General features: G+C 43.4%; 1 protein-coding gene across 1 annotated transcript in view; it reads left to right on the forward strand.

Moving 5' to 3' along the window:
* The first annotated feature begins 233 nt into the window (after positions 1-233).
* LOC123481189 (C-type lectin domain family 12 member B-like) overlaps positions 234-21,237 on the forward strand; it is a 66,593-nt gene continuing 45,589 nt past the window's right edge. Inside the window, exon 1 of the mRNA XM_045215829.1 lies at positions 234-498. Coding sequence (XP_045071764.1) covers positions 396-498 — 103 coding nt within the window. The 5' untranslated portion in view covers positions 234-395. The remainder of the gene's footprint in view (positions 499-21,237) is intronic.

Below are 21,237 nucleotides of genomic sequence, written 5' to 3' on the forward strand. Positions count from 1 at the left end.
CATAGGTTGAGGCTAAGTAAAAAATAAATAAATAAAAACATGCTAATGAAAGCCGTGACTCACAACCTTCACTGTACAAGGGACAACGTGTAGTTGACCAATGGTTACACACTGCACCATGCACCAGTGGACCTGGCTGCTACATACCCACTCACTCATGCATGGTGTCTATCTACTGTTGTGTCTCTTCCTGGAGGTTGCTGTCTGCTCAAACCACTGGTTAAGGTGTGAACTCCTCCCTAAATCTATAACACTGTACGTTCTCAGACACAGACTGTTAAACTAAAGCAGATGTTTAAGAGGATATACCACAGAATATACTGTCCGTTGTATTGTGTGCAGCTCCTTAAAGTACCAAAGTATATTTTAAGGGAGCAATTAGAATTAGCCTTTATATGGAGCAGTCTGAGGAGATTTATGCTAATGTTGACAGGAAGAGCTGTGGACAGGAGACAGTGAACAGGAGCATAGATAAACAACCTGAATCTCAGAATACTGGTAAGTACACTGTAGTCACAGAGACACACACATCGAAGAGTAAACCAATAGTTATTATTCTTCCAATTGCCACACAAACAATTTAGCTTATGTTAATGTGATGATATTGGCTGATGCCCAATGCCCCAAGGCTTCAAAAGCCAACTGAGTAAAATAAACTGTAACGAACTACATCTCCTAAATGAAAATACTACATCTCCTAAATGAAAGGTCGTTCCTTTAAGATTAGAGGTTAAATGTTCTGAAATGTTCGAGGCTCTGTAGGATGTATACTAACTGCAGAAACATTCATTTTCATGTTCATAAAGTCCTATGTAACTCACCACTGTATATTTCCAACCTGGTCTCAAAGCATTTCGTTTTATTCTGTACGTAAAGCAAGACACTCCATTTAGTATGATATGTTACCTTTCATATGTTATGTATCAATGTGTGGATGCCCATCATCCATTTGGTATGATATGTTCCGAATTACAATTTGTATGATATGTTACGAATTTGCTAATTCTTTTTTTTTTTTTTTTTTGGACAGAGTTAATTTTACAATAATTCTATATCTATATATATATAAAAATATATATATTTATTTATTTTTTTGTTCCTGAACTTCTTCTACTCTCAACCTCTCCGATCATTTTCATGATGTCCATCCGGTTTGCTTCTAAATGCCATATCTTTCTAACTGTGCTCTTTCCCAAAAGCTCCCAACATACAACCTATATACTTATTATGGACACAGTATGCTTACATTATTAGCTATCTTTGTTATTATTTGTTGTTATTTGTTATTAGTCCCATCCTTCAACTCTATTCAATACCTCCCATCTATCTCTTAACACCATCCATATAGGATTTCTATTTGCCATATATATTTCAACCGTACTGTGATGTTTTACAAAAGTTCTGAACCTTTCTATTCTCATTGCTTCTACAGATTGTGAATTAAAAATAAATATTTTTGCTAAAAGTATTATTATATTATTGATTGATTGACTATGACTTTTCAGATCACCCAGTAATGCTATCTGCAAGGTTAGTTCCAGGTAAATATTGCAATCCTTTAGCCATTCCTGGACCTGTGTCCAAAAACAAGCTACAAATGGACAGAACCAAAACAAATGATCTAATGATTCTATCTCTTCACAGCAAAATCTGCAGAGCTGGGAAGATTGTATCCCCCATATAAATAACATTCTATTGGTAGCAAGAATTTTATATAATAATTTAAATTGAAAGATTCTAATTTTTGAATCCGGTGTCGTTTTGCGTGTCAGTTCATAAACACTATGCCATGGGATCGGTACGTCAAAGATCTCTTCCCAACTATTTTGCAATCTATATGGGACTGCTGTCAATCCTTTGGTCCTTAAGTGAAACTGATATACTTTTTTATTTATCACAGTTTTCCTTAACCAATTATGTTCTTTAATGCAAGGCCGACAGACAAGTTCCTTACTTTCTCCCCTTCAACTTTCCTCTTCCACTTTTGCGGTAAGGCTGCAATTATTTGGTTGTAATTTTGGGTAGAGCAGACATTTCCATATGTTTTTGTTAGCTGCATGTGCGACATAACTCCACCAGTCCTACCGATGATATCATTTACGAAGATTATACCTTTTTTAAACATTCTGTCAAAAAATAAAGGTTTTTTGTCGATTAGTATATTTGAATTTAACCATAATATTTGTTGCATTATTTGTTCTGTCATTTCTGGAGGATTAAATTGAAATTGCAACCAACTTTCTATGGCTTGTTTTAGAAATAGTGACATTTGGGAGATTATTTCCTTTTCAAATAACTGAAAGTGAGAGGTTGTAATCTGAATAAAGGGAAAAAGGCCTTTCTTGAACAGTGGGTGAGACAATCTTACTAATTTGCTTGAGAACCAGTTCGGATTTAAGTATAACTTTTGGATGACTGAAGATTTTAGTGATAGGTCTAATGCTTTAATATTTAATAATTTCTGTCCTCCGAATTCATATTCATTATATAAATATGCTCTTTTAATTTTGTCTGGCTTGCCGTTCCAAATAAAATTGAATATTTTTTTCTCATATAATTTAAAAAACTGTTTGCTAGGCCTAGGCAAGACCATAAGCAAATAGGTAAACTGGGATAATACTAAACGAATTTGCTAAACTTACAATATGTTATGAATTTGCTAAACGTGTGATATGTTATGAATTCTACTAACATTAGCTATCTGGCTAATATTAGCAAGGCTAGGGGTTAACTGTAACTGGCCACTATATTTCCTGTTGCAGTGAGAAGCTGTATCTTTAACAACCACAAGTCCCCCTCAACAAAAATAGAGATGGGGGTGAGAAACCACCACTTTAAATGTGCAGCTATTTTTCCACCTTTTAGAGATCATGCAAAATAGATTCTTCATACTTTGAGATCATATGGGGCGAATCCTATCTTCCACTTAAGTCAAATTTAGACTTAGTCATTCATTTATATCAATTGGAGACTAAGTGAATTTTGAATTAAAGGGATACTTCAGGATTTTGGCAATGATGCACTTTATCTACTTCCCCACAGTCAGATGAGCTTGTGGATACCATTTGTATGACTCTGTATCCAGTATGAAGGAAGTTAGAGGTGGTTTTGTGAGCCATTGCTAACTAGAGTTGACTGGATGTTTATGGCATGGAGGTCATTGCGCTAATTCTAGTTTCAATCAGGTTTGACATAACAGACTGTAAAAACACCAGCTCCTATTGATTTACATTTTGGAAATCTGTTCCCAAGTATTCCCAAGTATAATAGAGAGACACACACTAACGTAAACAAGGTTTGAAATTATTACATTTTAGTCCAATTTTATATCTATTTGGACTTGCGGTCAATTTGCAGCCTGGTAATTATTTGCAATTATGTTCCGGCCCCCTGACCATTCGCTCAAGACAAAAATCTGCCCGCGGCTGAATCTAGTTGATGATCCCTGCGCTATATGGTCCATGTTCGATTGTGTCTCATTGATGATGCTATGTACAGTACCTGTGTCCACAGAGCCTGATAGCTCAGGGAAGAGATCTTCCAGAGTTGCTGCAGTGTGTCTGGGGCTGCTGTGTGTTCTACTGGCTGGGATCATAGGCCTGTATGTCCACTGTAAGTCTGAAGTTATAATTCCTACAATTCACCAGCAGTTCTGTGACTATCTCATTTAATGATAAACTTTGTTGTTGTTGTGACAGATGATGGGGTCTCTAAGAGCTTCTTAGCATATAAGACCAACTCATCTGCAGAGAGAGACCAGCTACTGACCAGCTACAACAACCTGACTAAAGAGAGAGACCAGCTACAGACCAGTTACAACACCCTGACTAAAGAGAGAGACCAGCTACAGACCAGTTACAACACCCTGACTGAAGAGAGAGACCAGCTACTGACCAGCTACAACAACCTGACTGAAGAGAGAGACCAGCTACTGACCAGCTATAACAACCTGACTAAAGAGAGAGACCAGCTACAGACCAGTTACAACACCCTGACTAATGAGAGAAACCAGCTACAGACTGAGAGAGAGATTCTTAACAGGAGGCTTACCAATTTCAGTGAGTAAACCTACAGTAATACATTATCATTAATCCCACACACTTTACAGTGTGTCTGTATTCTTTCATTAAGTGTTTAGTGTGATAAGTTGAAGGAAATTCATGTTTTTGATCTTGTAGAACAAACCTGTTCTGAAGGCTGGCAGAAGTTTGAATCCAGTTGGTACTTCCTGTCTACCAAGACTAACACCTGGAAGGAGAGCAGAGAGGACTGTCTGGAGAGAGGAGCAGACCTGGTGATCATAAACAGCGATAAGGAACAGGTGTGAGAGAGAGAGAGAGAGAGAGAGAGAGAGAGAGAGAGAGAGAGAGAGAGAGAGAGAGAGAGAGAGAGAGAGAGAGAGAGAGAGAGAGAGAGAGAGAGAGAGAGAGCGAGAGAGCGAGAGAGCGAGAGAGCGAGAGAGAGAGAGGGCCTTCTATGCCATCAAAAGGAACATAAAATTTGACATACCAATTAGGATCTGGCTAAAAATACTTGAATCAGTTATAGAACCCATTGCCCTTTATGGTTCTGAGGTCTGGGGTCCGCTCACCAACCAAGAATTCACAAAATGGGACAAACACCAAATTGAGACTCTGCATGCGGAATTCTGCAAAAACATCCTCCGTGTACAACGTAAAACAGCAAATAATGCATGCAGAGCAGAATTAGGCCAATACCCGCTAATTATCAAAATCCAGAAAAGAGCCGTTAAATTCTATAACCACTTAAAAGGAAGCGATTCCCAAACCTTCCATAACAAAGCCATCACCTACAGAGAGATGAACTTGGAGAAGAGTCCCCTAAGTAAGCTTGTCCTGGGCCTCTGTTCACAAACACAAACAGACCCCACACAGCCCCAGGACAACAACAACAACAACAACAACACAATTAGACCCAACCAAATCATGAGAAAACAAAAGAGAATTACTTGACACATTGGAAAGAACAAACAAAAAAACAGAGCAAACTAGAATGCTATTTGGCCCTAAACAGAGAGTACACAGTGGCAGAATACCTGACCACTGTGACTGACCCAAACTTAAGGAAAGCTTTGACTATGTACAGACTCAGTGAGCATAGCCTTGCTATTGAGAAAGGCCACCGTAGGGCAGACCTGGCTCTCAAGAGAAGACAGGCTATGTGCACACTGCCCACAAAATGAGGTGGAAACTGAGCTGCACTTCCTAACCTCCTGCCAAATGTATGACCATATTAGAGACACATATTTCCCTCAGATTACAGCGATCCACAAAGAATTCGAAAACAAACCCAATTTTGATAAACTCCCTTATCTACTGGGTGAAAAACCACAGTGTGCCATCACAGCTGCAAGATTTGTGACCTGTTGCCACAAGAAAAGGGCAACCAGTGAAGAACAAACACCATTGTAAATACAACCCATATTTATGTTTATTTATTTTCCCATTTGTACTTTAACAATTTGCACATTGTTACAACACTGTATATATACATAATATGACATTTGAAATGTCTTTATTCTTTTGAAACTTCTGAGTGTAATGTTTACTGTTAATATTTATTATTTATTTCACTTTTGTTTACTTTCTACTTCCCTTGCTTTGGCAATGTTAACACACGTTTCCCATGCCAATAAAGCCCTTAAAATGAAATTGAAATTGAAATTGAATTGAGAGAGAGAGAGAGTCAAAAGTTTGGACACATCTACTCATTCCAGGGTTTTTCTTAATTTTTTACTATTTTCTACATTGTAATATAATAGTGAAGACGTCAAAACTATGAAATAACACAATCATGTGGTAACCAAAAAGTGTTAAACAAATCAAAATATATTTTATATTTGAGATTCTTCAAATAGTGTCACGATCGTCTGAAGAAGCGGACCAATACGCAGCGCGTGGAGTGAACATGATGACTTTATTTTATAAAGCAACCACGAAAAACAACAAATGACGATAGTGAAGTCCTCTGTAACACTGACAGAAACATGGAACAAAAACCCACAAACCAAGGAGAAACCACACAGTTTAAATATGGCTCCCAATCAGAGATAACGAGCCGAACAGCTGACACTCGTTACCTCCGATTGGGAGTCATATGACTAATCAAACACAATCACCCAACATAGAAATGAACAACTAGAATCCCCAACATAGAAATACACCCAAACAATGAAAATGAACAACCCTGGCTCAATAATCAAAGTCCATAGAGCCAGAGTGTCACAAATAGCCACCAATTGCCTTGATGACAGCTTTGCACACTCTTGGCATCCTCTCAGTCAGCTTCACCTGGAATGCTTTTCTAACAGTCTTGAAGGAATTCCCACATATGCTGAGAACTTGTTGGCTGCTTTTCCTTCACTCTGCGGTCCAACTCATCCCAAACCATCTCAATTGGGTTGAGGTCTGGGGATTTTGGAGGCCAGGTCATCTTATGCAGCATTCCATCACTCTCCTTCTTGGTAAAATAGCCCTTACACAGCCAGGAGGTGTGTTGGGTCATTGTCCTGTTGATAAACAAATGATTGTCCCTTTACCCAAACCAGATGTGATGGCGTATCGCTGCAGAATGCTGTGGTAGCCATGCTGGTTAAGTGTGCCTTGAATTCTAAATAAATCACAGACAGTGTCACCAGCAAAGCAGCCCCCACACCATAACACCTCCTCCTCCATGCTTTACGGTGGGAACAACACATGCTGAGATCATCCGTTCACCCACACAATGTCTCTCAAAGACACGGCGGTTGGAACCAAACATTTCCATATTGGACTCCAGACCAAAGGACAAATTTCCACCGGTCTAATGTCCATTGCTCGTGTTTCTTGGCCCAAGCAAGTCTCTTCTTCTTATTGGTGTCCTTTAGTAGTGGTTTCTTTGCATTAATTCGACCATGAAGGCCTGATTCACAGTCCCCTCTGAACAGCTGATGTTGAGATGTGTCTGTGACTTGAATCTGTGAAGCATTTATTTGGGCTGCAATTTCTGAGGCTGGTAACTCTAATGAACATACTCTGCAGAAGAGGTAAATCTGGGTCTTCCTTTCCTGTGGCGGTCCTCATGAGAGCCAGTTTCATAGTGCTTGATGGTTTTTGTAATTGCACTTGAAGAAACTTTCAATGTTCTTGAAATGTTCCGTATTGACTGACCTTCATGTCTTAAAGTAATGATGGCCTGTAGTTTCTCTTTGCTTATTTGAGCTGTTCTTGCCATAATATTGGCTTGGTCTTTAACCAAATAGGGCTATCTTCTGTATACCCACCCAACATTGTCACAGCACAACTGACTACCTCAAAATCCTTAAGAAGGAAAGAAATTCCACAAATTAACTTTTAACAAGGCACAACCGTTAATTGAAATGCATTCCAGGTGACTACCTCATGAAGCTGGTTGAGAGAATGCCAAGAGTGTGCAAAGCTGTCATCAAGGCAATGGGTGACTATTTGAAGAATCTCAAATCTTAAATATATTTGTATTTGTTTAACACTTTTTGGTTACTACATGATTCCATATCTGCTATTTCATATTTCTGATGTCTTCACTATTATTCTACAATGTATTTTTTTTTTACAAATACAGAAAAAGCCTTGAATGAGTAGGTGTTCTAAAACTTTTGGCTGGTAGTGTATATATATTTATCTTTCTTAACAACAGAAATTTCTGTTCAACCTCAAGAAGAGAGTCTGGATTGGTCTGACTGACTCTGTTAATGAGGGGACCTGGAAATGGGTGGACGGCAGACCACTGTCCACAGGGTGAGAGATGATAACTAATCTGTCAATAAGACTCCATTCAAACATTTTCTATACAGGTTATTGTCATTGATGATAGCAGTCAACAAAGTTAACTTTAAGATGAAAAATGCCTGTATATTATTTAGGATGGTGATGTTCTAACCATGATATCTAACTGTTTTTAACCCAATTGGGACTGGTATTAACCACAATATCTTCCTGTTATTAACCTTGTAGGTAATGGTATTAACCACGATATCTGACAGTTTTTAACCCTGTAGGTATATATATTTTTTTTTTCACCTTTATTTAACCAGGTAAGCCAGTGAGAACAAGTTCTCATTTACAACTGCGACCTGGCCAAGATAAAGCAAAGCAGTGTGATAAAAACAACAACACAGAGTTACATATGGGGTAAAACAAAACATAAAGTCAAAAATCAAAAAAGGTACTGGTATTAACCACGATATCTGACTGTTTTTAACCCTGTAGGTACAGGTACTAACCATGATATCTGACTGTTTTTAACCCTGTAGGTACTGGTATTAACCATGATATCTGACTGTTTTTAACCCTGTAGGTACTGGTATTAACCATGATATCTGACTGTTTTTAACCCTGTAGGTACTGGTATTAACCATGATATCTGACTGTTTTTAACCCTGTAGGTACTGGTATTAACCATGATATCTGATGGTTTTTAACCCTGCATTTACTGGTATTAACCATGATATCTGACTGCTTTTAACCCTTTAGGTACTGGTATGTCAAACAGCCTGATAATGGTGGTACTACTGGGGAGGACTGTGCTGAGATACACGAAGATCAGAGTCCTCTAAATGCATGGAATGACATGTCATGTGACAGCAAACTCAACTGGATTTGTGAGATAGTGGTTTAACATCACCATGACAACATACTGTAACACGTACAGTAGCCTACAGTGGACACAACTTCCTCCTTCTCTCTTTCTTTTTCTCTCTCTCTCTCTCTCTCTCTCTCTCTCTCTCTCTCTCTCTCTCTCTCTCTCTCTCTCGCTCTCTCTCTCCCTCTCTCTCTCTCTCTCTCTGTCTCAAACCCACAAACACACTTATTGTTGTATTTGTTTTCTAGTATCATATTAATAAAAGTACTACTTATTTCCTGCTTGTAGCTTGCTGTGTAACAGTAGTTATGTTTCACACATCATCAGATACAACATGAAGTTAGTACATTTTACTTTTTGTATACTCTGCATGCAGTGCATTTCATCAATTACAATTCAAATACATTCTTCTTACTTGCTACATATATTTACATGCTCCCATTTAGGTCTGGTGCAAACATTCTCAACCCTACCAAACCACCATTACATACACTGTATATGATTGTTGTAGAGATATCAAAGGGTATCAAAGGATGTTACTTAATCATCTTTGACAGTCAGTCTTTGTTGTCAAGTTACATACAAGCACAATATCAAATGCTCATATTTGACAGTTTTTCCACTATATGGGTCCCAAAAGAGGGAAGTGAAGTGGTTCAACCAGCTTTCACTCAAAAACTCCTCAATCAATCAGGTTCCTCAAGAGAGAGGAGAGCCCTGGTGGGTTCTGTTGTCATCTCATCCTCACTGGTGAAGCCTACCCACCCTCAATATCCACTTGGAGCAGTTTGTAGTGTCAAATCTATTGTATGGACATTATAATGATCCATGTTTGTAGTCCTGGACCTCCTGAACATGTTGAGGTATATTTGGGAGTAAACAGAGGGTCGAAATCAGCAAAAAGGTGAAAGGAAGGAGGAGTTCTGGAAACCCCCTGAATTATCTTGGAGCTGTTACATATTATATTTAATATATGTGTCACGGTGCTGTGTATGGGGGTGGTGTGGAATCAGGCGCAGGCAGCAGAGGGTAAGTCCAACAAGACTTTACTGTGCACGAAAAGTAATCCAAAACAGCCCGGAGGCAAAAGACGCACACAGGCGTAAATACAAGCGCACACACAGGTGCGTAAATCTCTCCTCACAACACAAGGAGGAAGCTCAGGAAAATAGCGTACCGACACGGGTAAAGCAACCACGACACGAACAATCACACACAACACAAACCTAACAACAAGGAAACTAAATAGGGTGCTAACTGAGACCTAACACAAAACAGGTGTGACTAACAGACAAAACCAAACAAACACGAAACATCGAGCGGTGGCAGCTAGAACTCCGGAGACGACGACCGGCGAAACCTGCCCCGAACAAGGAGGAGGAGCCGCCTCGGCCGAAACCGTGACAGTACCCCCTTGACGCGCGGCTCCAGCCGCGCCGCCTCGGCCTCGGGGACGACCAGGGGACGCGGAGCAGGGCGCGTAGGATGACCACGATGGAATTCGGTCATCAGGGACGGATCCAGAATGTCCCTCCTTGGCACCCAGCACCGCTCCTCCGGACCGTACCCTCCCACTCCACTCGAGATATTGGAGACCCCCATCCGGCGTCTCGAATCCAGGATGGTCCGAACCGTGTACGCCGGAGCCCCTCGATGTCCAACGGGGGGCGGAGGAGTCTCCTCAATCTCAAAGTCCTGGAGTGGACCAGCTACCACCGGCCTGAGGAGAGACACATGGAACGAGGGGTTAATATTCTTGTAATCAATAGGTAGTTCTAACCTGTAACTCACCTCGTTCAATCTCCTCAGGACTTTAAAAGGCCCCACAAACCGCCGACCCAGCTTCCGGCAGGGCAGGCGGAGGGGCAGGTTTCTGGTTGAGAGCCAGACTCGATCTCCAGGTGCGTACACTGGCCCCTCACTGCGGTGTAGGTCGGCGCTCGTCTTCTGTCGACGATGGCACGCTGCAGATGGACGTGTGCAGCGTCCCCACGTCTCCTCCGAGCGCCGCACCCACTCATCCACAGCGGGGGCCTCGATCTGGCTCTCATGCAATGGTGCCAGAACCGGCTGGTACCCTAATACACACTGAAAAGGGGGTTAGTTGGGTGGAGGAGTGGCGGAGAGAGTTCTGTGCCATCTCGGCCCAGGGCACATATCTCGCCCACTCCTCCGGCCGGCCCTGACAATATGACCTCAGAAACCTACCCACATCCTGGTTGACTCGTTCAACCTGCCCATTACTCTCCGGGTGGTAACCCGAGGTAAGGCTCACCGAGACCCCCAAACGTTCCATAAATGCTCTCCAGACTCTGGAGGTAAACTGGGGGCCTCGATCGGACACTATATCCTCGGGCACCCCCGTAATGCCGGAAGACGTGAGTAAATAGAGCCTCAGCGGTCTGTAGGGCCGTAGGAAGACCCGGCATGGGAAGGAGACGACAGGCCTTCGAGAACCGATCCACAACGACCAGGATGGTGGTATTCCCCTGGGAGGAGGGAAGATCGGTAACAAAATCCACCGAGAGGTGAGACCAGGGTCGTTGTGGAACGGGCAGGGGCTGTAATTTACCCCTGGGCAAGTGTCTGGGCGCCTTACACTGGGCACATACTGAGCAGGAGGAGACATAAACCCTCACATCCCTGGCTAACGTTGGCCACCAGTACTTCGTACTAAGGCAGTGCACCGTCCGGCCAATACCCGGATGTCCAGAGGAGGGGGACGGGTGAGCCCAATAAATCAGCCGATCCCGGACCTCGAGCGGGACGTACACCCGACCCACCGGACACTGTGGAGGACTAGGCTCGGTGCGTAACGCCCGCTCGATCTCCGCATCGACCTCCCACACCACCGGTGCCACCAGACAAGACTCCGGTAGTATGGGAATGGACTCCACGCACCTCTCTTCCGTGTCATACCGACGGGACAGAGCATCTGCCTTCCCGTTCTGGGACCCAGGGATGTAAGTGATCTTGAACACAAACCGGGCGAGAAACATAGTCCATCGAGCCTGGCGAGGATTCAGTCTCCTAGCTGCCCGAATGTACTCCAGGTTACGATGGTCGGTCAGAATGAGGAAAGGGTGCTGAGCCCCCTCAAGCCAATGCCTCCACACCTTTAGGGCCTGTACTACGGCTAACAGCTCCCTGTCCCCTACGTCATAATTCCGCTCCGCCGGACTGAGCTTCTTAGAATAAAAAGCACAGGGGTGGAGCTTAGGTGGTGTACCGGATCGTTGAGAAAGAACTGCCCCGATACCGGCCTCAGACGCGTCCACCTCAACTTGGAAGGGTAAAGTGGGATCCGGGTGCGCCAACACCGGGGCCGAGGTAAACAGGTCCTTCAGTCTCCCAAAGGCCCTGTCCGCCTCAGCTGACCACTGCAAGCGCACCGGACCCCCCTTCAGAAGAGACGTTATGAGAGCTGCCACCTGTCCAAAACCCCGGATAAACCTCCGGTAGTAATTCGCAAAACCCAAGAACCGCTGCACCTCTTTAACCGTAGTTGGGGTTTGCCAATTACGCACGGCGGACACTCGGTCCACCTCCATTCTCACCCCTGACGCAGACAACTGGTAACCCAAAAAGGAAACTGACTCCTGGAAGAACAGACATTTCTCAGCTTTGACATACAGGTCATGCTCCAACAGTCTCCTCAATACCCTGCGCACCAGGGCTACATGCTCGGCCCGAGTAGCACTGTACACAAGAATATCATCTATGTACACCACTACTCCCTGCGCCTGCATGTCCCGGAAAAGTTCGTCTACAAACGATTGGAAGACTGATGGAGCATTCATTAACCCATATGGCATGACGAGATACTCGTAATGGCCGGATGTAGTACTAAATGCTGTCTTCCACTCATCGCCCTCCCTAATGCGCACCAAGTTATTTGCGCTCCTGAGATCCAATTTTGTGAAGAACCTTGCCCCGTGTAAGGACTCCGTCATGGTCCCAATCAGAGGAAGTGGATAGCTGTACTTCACCGTCACCTGATTGAGACCGCGGTAATCAATACACGGACGCAAACCTCCATCCTTTTTCTTCACAAAAAAGAAGCTCGAGGACGCGGGAGAAGTGGAGGCCCGTATGTATCCCTGTCTCAGAGACTCGGCAATGTAAGTCTCCATTGCCCTTTTCTCCTCCTGTGACAAAGGATACACATGGCTCCGCGGGAAGCGCTGCTCCTGTCTGGAGGTCTATCGCACAATCCCCTTGTCTATGAGGTGGCAACTGTGCCGCTCTGGTCTTACTGAACACGAGCGCCAAATCCTCATACTCAGGAGGAATGTGCAGTGCTGGCATCTGGTTCGGACTCTCCACCGAGGTCGCCCCTACGGAAACACCCAGACATAACCCCTCACACTGAGCAGACCACCCTTTAAGAGCTTTCTCTCGCCACGAAATAGTAGGATCATGGGTCATCAACCAGGGAAGCCCCAGTACCACCGGATACGCAGGGAGAGTCGATAAGATAGAGTTGAATCGTCTCCTCATGACCCCCTGCGTCATCATCCGAAGTGGCGCTGTGACCTCCCCAATCAACCCAGATCCTAACGGACGACTATCTAGGGCATGTACAGGAAAGGGTTTGTCGACTGGAAGGAGGGGAATCCCTAACTTAACACAGAATCTCCGGTCTACAAAATTCCCAGCTGCGCCTGAATCGACTAGCGCCTTATGCTGGGACCGAGGTGCAACCTGTGGGAAACAAACAGGTAAGGTAATGTGAACGACAGAAAGCTCTGGGTAAGTAGGGCGCCACTCACCTGGGTGGACTCCCCACTGTACGACCTGCTCTCTCCCTCACCAGGGGACCCTCCCCAGCACCTAGCCGCGGTGTGCCCTCCGCGCCCACACTTGGTGCAGGAGACTGCCCCCCTCGGGCTCCTACCTCCTCTCCCTCTAGCGCCAGCACCTCCAAGCTCCATCGGACACTGCTCGGAGGCGCTGGAGGGTGGAATGGGGACCCCACCTGGGGACGTCCGCGGGTCGCCAGCAGGTTGTCCAGTCGGATGGCCATGTCCACCAGCTGGTCAAATGTTAGTGTACTGTCCCTGCAGGCTAACTCCCTGCGGACGTCCTCCCAAAGGCTGCATCGGAAGTGGTCTATGAGGGCCCTCTCATTCCACCCCGCATCAGCCGCTAGAGTCCGGAACTCCAGCGCGAACGCCTGAGCGCTCCTCATCCCCTGTCGGAGGTGGAATAGACGTTCCCCGCCGCTCTCCCCTCTGGTGGATGGTCGAAGACCGCACGGAAGCGACGGGAGAACTCCGCATAGGTGACGGTGGCGTGCGTCTATTCCCCTCCACCCGGCGTTGGCCCACTCCAACGCCTTGCCGGTGAGACAGGAGATGAGGGCGGAAACGCCTCGTATCCCGAGGGCGCCGGGTGTATGGTGGCAATGTAGAGCTCCACTTGTAGGAGGAACCCCTGACACCCGGCAGCGGTGCCGTCGTACGCCCTCGGGAGCGAGAGCCGAATCCCACTGGGTTCCGGTCGATGGACGGGCTGGTTGTCCGGTGGTGAAGGTGATGGTGCGATAGGTGGGGCTATGGGAACCCCGCTGGTCTCCCATCGACGAAGGGGTGTCCATGACGCCCTCCAAGGCGTGCCCGATACGGTTGATCCGGTGCTCGTGTCCAAGGAGACGCTCCTCCATGGGGTCGACGGGTGCTCCTGCTGATTCCATCTAATGGTGTGTGATTCTGTCACGGTGCTGTGTATGGGGGTGGTGTGGAATCAGGCGCAGGCAGCAGAGGGTAAGTCCAACAAGACTTTACTGTGCACGAAAAGTAATCCAAAACAGCCCGGAGGCAAAAGACGCACACAGGCGTAAATACAAGCGCACACACAGGTGCGTAAATCTCTCCTCACAACACAAGGAGGAAGCTCAGGAAAATAGCGTACCGACACGGGTAGCGCAACCACGACACGAACAATCACACACAACACAAACCTAACAACAAGGAAACTAAATAGGGTGCTAACTGAGACCTAACACAAAACAGGTGTGACTAACAGACAAAACCAAACAAACACGAAACATCGAGCGGTGGCAGCTAGAACTCCGGAGACGACGACCGGCGAAACCTGCCCGAACAAGGAGGAGGAGCCGCCTCGGCCGAAACCGTGACAATATGTTAACAGATAGACTTTGTTCTCCACTTCCCCTCTATTATCTATATCTTCCTGGTTGGATAGTGTCCTGTCCATCATCACAAATAGCAAGTCCCATTCCCTGGGCAGGAGGACTGTGTTGAGATATACTCTGGACAAGATGACCATGTAGAGACATGGAATGATTTATATTGTGTCGCAGAAAATGGTTTAACAATAAGCACTGTAACAATCTCTCACAAGCACACATGCACACAAGTATGCATATTGTTCTATTTTTTTGTATTAGCATAGCCACAACTACCTGTGTCATTATGTTGATACTTCCCTAGAGTTAACACCTACAGCAGTCACACTGACAGAGACACACAGATGACTCAGAGACAGAGAAATCACTAGAAGCAGAGACTTAACGTATAGAGGGCTTGCAGTTGACGTCCGACGCCTCCTGGCGGCCACATTGGAAGACCACCAACTTAATTCTAGAAGCAGAGACTTACATAGAAAGAAAGACCCAGGCATTGTTAAAGATGTCAAAGGTAATCTATGCTGAGCCAGATATGAACAAGAAGGTCAAGTTTGACAGAGGTGAGATGGAGGAGAGGATTGTGGATATCTACATCAGTGCAGACACCCTGAGAGACGGTGAGACCAGCACCAAGAGAGAAGACACAGCAGACACTGCTCCTAATAATGGACCAGGAGACCAGTACTCAGGTAACACACACACACAGCATGTCTCTTAGCCTGATAGCTCAAAGATGATACCCTTCCTACAGATGTAGAATCTCACTCTATTGATGCTATGTTCAAATACAGTCTAGGTAGATGGGTTTGGGTTAGTTATCTGTGTTCAAATACAGTCTAGGTAGATGGGTTTGGGTTAGTTATCTGTGTTCAAATACAGTCTTGGTAGATGGGTTTGGGTTAGTTATCTGTGTTCTAATACAGTCTAGGTAGATGGGTTTGGGTTAGTTATTTGTGTTCTAATACAGTCTGGGTAGATGTGTTTGGATTAGTTATCTGTGTTCTAATGCAGTCTAGGTAGATGGGTTTGGGTTAGTTATCTGTGTTCTAATACAGTCTAGGTAGATGGGTTTGGGTTAGATATCTGTGTTCTAATACAGTCTAGGTAGATGGGTTTGGGTTAGTTATCTGTGTTCTAATACAGTCTAGGTAGATGGGTTTGGGTTAGTTATCTGTGTCCTAATACAGTCTAGGTAGATGGGTTTGGGTTAGTTATCTGTGCACATACAGTAGTGTTCCCTTCAAACCACAAACACTAAAGCCCAAGGCACAAACACACAAGGACACACAATAGAATATACTAGAACATCTTAACTGTCCATTTAAATATTTCATAAAATATTGTAAATTTGATCAAATGTGGAATGATGCCAGTCATCAGTCAATCATCAGGGTGACTTCTGACTACTGTTTATCACTTTCCCACTAACAGGTATATTTTTTGTGATATTTTCCCCCTCAGAACCCACACTAAAGTTTGAGGCCCTCTTGAAGGTGTGACACAGTCATCATCAGGCTGAGTTTGATATAAACCACAACACAAACAACCTGACAAAGATAAATGTCATTCAGTTTCCCAGATGTAACTATGCAGGTGTCATCATTACTGTATAAGATATTCATTGTCATTTCCATCTCTTAGAGATATTGTGTTTAATATTTGTGTCAAAGCAACAGTTAATATTTAGTTTAGTCAGTAGGTTGTTATGACGGTTCACTGCCACCCTATGGCCTCTGTTGTCTCTGCTAGTCAACATGATGGCTGCTGAAAGCTTCATGGTAACTGAGTCACTCCTCATCTCTCTTCCAACCCCACTCATGAGGTTGGCCACGTTCCAGGCTGACTACATTGATGTCGCCTGCCAGATCTCACAACTCCTGGATGGATGTTTAACATATCAGCTAACCAAATCATATGGAATAGCAATCTGATGCCCAACAGCACATTCGATGACTTGGCCAGCAGCCATGGGTTAATGGCTGCAGCCTGTCTTCAATATAGTCGGCCTGGAACGAAACCGTTCTCTCCTCGTTGTGGTTGATAGATTGAGCAGTACTGAGCTCTGACCTCACAGACACAGGAAACTACTAACCCTGCTACTGCCCTCCCTCCCTCCCATCTCCCTCTGACCTCACAGACACAGGAAACTACTAACCCTGCTCCTGCTCTCCCTCCCTCCCATCTCCCTCTGACCTCACAGACACAGGAAACTACTAACCATGCTACTGCTCTCCCTCCCTCCCATCTCCCTCTGACATCACAGACACAGGAAACTACTAACCCTGCTACTGCCCTCCCTCCCTCCCATCTCCCTCTGACCTCACAGACACAGGAAACTACTAACCCTGCTACTGCCCTCCCATCTCACTCTGACAGTATCCTCTTCTCTTATCACTCTGGTTACGATTTAACTCTTTTGCCTCAAGTTCATTTCAAAACCATAACTAAGTTTAATGTCTTTGTACAACTATTTTGAATAATGGGTAAAGATTGACCAAGTTAGCAACAATCTCACTCAGATGTGACGATTGAAGCTTCAGGTTTCATTTGTCAAGATCTTTGAATCTTTCCTTAAATCTAAATCTCTTTGTAGTCCATTCTAATTGCAACCTGAGAACAATCTAATTTTATTCAAGTGAGACGTAATTAATCTCTTTATAACTGATATACAGGTAGTGGATATATAGGACATGGGAGGTAATAAAGGTCAATGTTTTTTTTTATTCAACAAATGCTGGAGTGCACATGCTAAAAATATAATCAAATTACAAATTCATTAATTACATTCAATTTCAATCTATTACCGTACATTATATTATTTCCAAAAATCTTAATCTGAGAAAGTAATGCGTGTTTAACCATTTAACAGGATCGTTACACCTGAGAGCTGAGAAAGATACATTTGTTTCAGATTACTTCTCCTTGTACATTGGTGGGAGGAATGATCAGTAATATACAGAACATAATTAAATATCATTACGTAGCCTGTATCAGCTGTTCTGCTGATTGTGATAAAAATAAAAAAATTACTGCTTTTCTGATTTATTTTGGCACCAATATGCAGTTGAGCTCTTACGAACTCTATTGCTCGCTAGTGTGTAGACGACTTCACAACACAGTTTATTCTCTGGTGACTTCGTCTGGATGTTGGTCACTGTGAATACCTCATAGGGAGTAATTAAGACTTCTCTCTCTCAGTTTCCTGTTTGTGAGGCCAAATGTGAGGATAACAATAGTATACTTGTGTGTTTGTCTGTTGTTTTATGTCAATGTGCAAAATGAAAGTACAAAATAATGGCACCACCCAAGTCCCAAAGCAGGATGACAAAAATATGATAGACACTTGTTTTTTCTGCATAGCTCAGGACGTAGTCAAAACAACATGAAGCCTATTCACAGGTATTGCCCATAACATTTAAGGACACTCTTTTCTTGTCCAAAAAAACAGTCGTGGGAAACTATTAATTTTTTCGTATGTCTCTGTAAAAGGAGTACTTGTTCAACTTAAAAATATAAATGAACCCTGCTGGTGTTAAATGTAAAGTTGTATGTACTTAAACTTTATAATGTAACAAATAGGTTATTGCCTCGTTTTGTTAACTCAACTTGATTTCCTGATTTGCCATAATTTATTATAAGCTGGGTAAATCAACTAAACTAGGTAAATGAAATATTAGGTTTGTGGTTGTATTTTTCTTAGGGTACCTGTGTCACCAGTCCAAAGTGAAGGCAGAGAATCAAAACCAAGACAGAGATGTAGTTTTTCTTCTTCTCAGTGCTCTTCACATCTAAAGATGAGAACACAACCAGTCAAAGGATGAGAAACATTTCCATTGTGCCTTTACATACAAATAAGTTGCAGCTACATACAAAAAGGTTGTCATTGCTAAAAAAATATCTCACCATCAATTAAGGAATATCCACCACCCATGTTGCAGAAGTTGTTGACCTCAAATCTACAGCATGTTCAAAGTATATAATCAAATAAAGTTAACTCTTATTTCAACAACCCAAGTGATACAACAACAACAAGTGATACCTGTTCCTAAGACTGGAATAATATGTCACATCCTGTCAAATGGAGAAGCACTCACCTGCACTCTGTACTAGTAACTATTGATGCAAGGAGCTCTTCAATCAAACTCTTCTTACAGTGTATCAGATCTCTCTGTCATCCCAATCATGTGTTTATTTTATAGCTGTGATAATGACGATCCATCCCATACAGTGAAGTTGAGGTCTTGACTAAAAGAGAACCTTAAAGTTACTTTCGCTTTCTATTTGGATAAATCTTTAACTTCACGTTCTTCATTACAATGTAATATATTTATGTGATAGTGAGGTATAGTCATACTAGACACAATGTAGCTCCGATTCTTATTATATTTGGTTACATGTAGCCAGAGGGGGGAGTTGTTAAATGTTACCAGGGTAACTGCATTGGCAGGGAGCGTTAGTAGTCTCTAAGCTTTGTCTGCCAATCATGTTTTTAGCTGGTGAGATTCTGACCTCTTGTGCCCACAGTGCACCATGTCAAGACGATGATTCAGACAGAATCCCAATTACTCTTAAACAGCTTCATATTGTCATTTCCTTTACTTTGTTATGTCAGAGAGAGACCCGGATGTTTTTCCCATAGAGATTCATTAGATTATATTTAATTCTATGGGTTTCTCACCATATTGCTTTCATTTGGTAAGGTCTTTCAGATCTGTGGTGGTTACAAAGGAAAGAAGGCAAGGACAGGAGACAAGGAGAGGAAGGAAGCAGATTGAGACTATTGGGACGTGACCTTATGGGTGTTTGGTATCACAGCTGCTGACTGTGTTGTGTTTATGGGTGTTTGGTATCACAGCTGCTGACTGTGTTGTGTTTATGCTGGAGTGCAGCAGCTGTAGAGGTAGCACTTAATCCAACATATATATCTGTACAGTGATGTCTGTTTGCACACATCAATACAGGTCACATTCTAACACACACACACACACACACACACACACACACACACACACACTGGACACACTCTTTTGTCTCCATAACACAGTAATACGTCAAATGAATAAACCTTCCGTGTTTGTTCAGGAGAAAGTTTCCATTGATAAAGACTGATGGATTGCTGTCGTTCAGAATGTCAACACGTTGGACACACCCAAACACACATGTACACTCAGTGGATGTTAACAGTTGGCCCTGTGGGTGACTGGGTCCAAACAGCGGGAGGCTAGAGAAGGAGGATACATTGGCACACACACAATCACAGATTTCTAAAGATTCTAAAGTGGGGGTCAATGTTCTCTGAAGAACGCTGGAGAACAGAATGTTGGATGTCTGTATTCCAGCAACGTTCAGCAAACATTCTGATGTGTTTGGATAAAATGGTTCAATTGTTGTAAATCTGACCTGTGTCACTAAAGTTGTCACTGATGTTGTATTATACCAAGTCAATCAGTATTACTAATGTTGTATCATCTAGCAAAGGTGAAACACATTGATGCTGCTTCCTGGGTTGAGAATTGAGGTCCTGTTTGGCGTAGATGATAACAGTGTGGCCCTAGCACTGTAAGGGTGGTGCGTTCGATTCCCGCTGGAGTCACATACCCTATACTCAAAATGTATGCACCCACTCTACTGTAAATCGCTTTGGATTAAAGAGGTTGCTAATATTGTTACATGTTAACAGACTTCTGTTAAAATCCCAAACCCTGTCCCAGCAGGAGGCCTTTTGCCTTTTGGTAGGCCGTCATTGTAAATAAGAATTAGTTCTTAACTGACTTCCATAGTTAAATAAAATATATACATTCAAATTAAAGGTAATCATGAAAAAACAATGTATTTTGGAGATGGTTTTCACCTACGGTACCAATCCTGATTCAACTGTTGTGTGTAGAGTACAGTATGTATCAATACTGTATATCACCTTGTTGGAAGACACTTTTACCTTTCATGTGGTACTATGAGAAAAGGTACCGTATGATGTTGTGTTGTCAAGGCTACAGCCATGATTCTCCACTCTGTTCCTGATGTTGTGTTGTCAAGGCTACAGCCATGATTCTCCAATCTGTTCCTGATGTTTTGTTGTCAAGGCTATGGCCATGATTCTCCAATCTGTTCCTGATGTTGTGTTGTCAAGGATACGGCCATGATTCTCCAATCTGTTCCTGATGTTTTGTTGTCAAGGCTACGGCCATGATTCTCCAATCTGTTCCTGATGTTGTGTTGTCAAGGCTACGGCCATGATTCTCCAATTTGTTCCTGATGTTGTGTTGTCAAGGCTACGGCCATGATTCTCCACTATGTTCCTGATGTTGTGTTGTCAAGGCTACAGCCATGATTCTCCACTCTGTTCCTGATGTTGTGTTGTCAAGGCTACGGCCATGATTCTCAAATCTGTTCCTGATGTTGTGTTGTCAAGGCTAGAGCCATGATTCTCCACTCTGTTCCTGATGTTGTGTTGTCAAGGCTACAGC

This window comes from Coregonus clupeaformis, unplaced genomic scaffold (assembly GCF_020615455.1).
Source record: "Coregonus clupeaformis isolate EN_2021a unplaced genomic scaffold, ASM2061545v1 scaf0528, whole genome shotgun sequence".
In the NCBI taxonomy this organism is placed as follows: domain Eukaryota; kingdom Metazoa; phylum Chordata; class Actinopteri; order Salmoniformes; family Salmonidae; genus Coregonus; species Coregonus clupeaformis.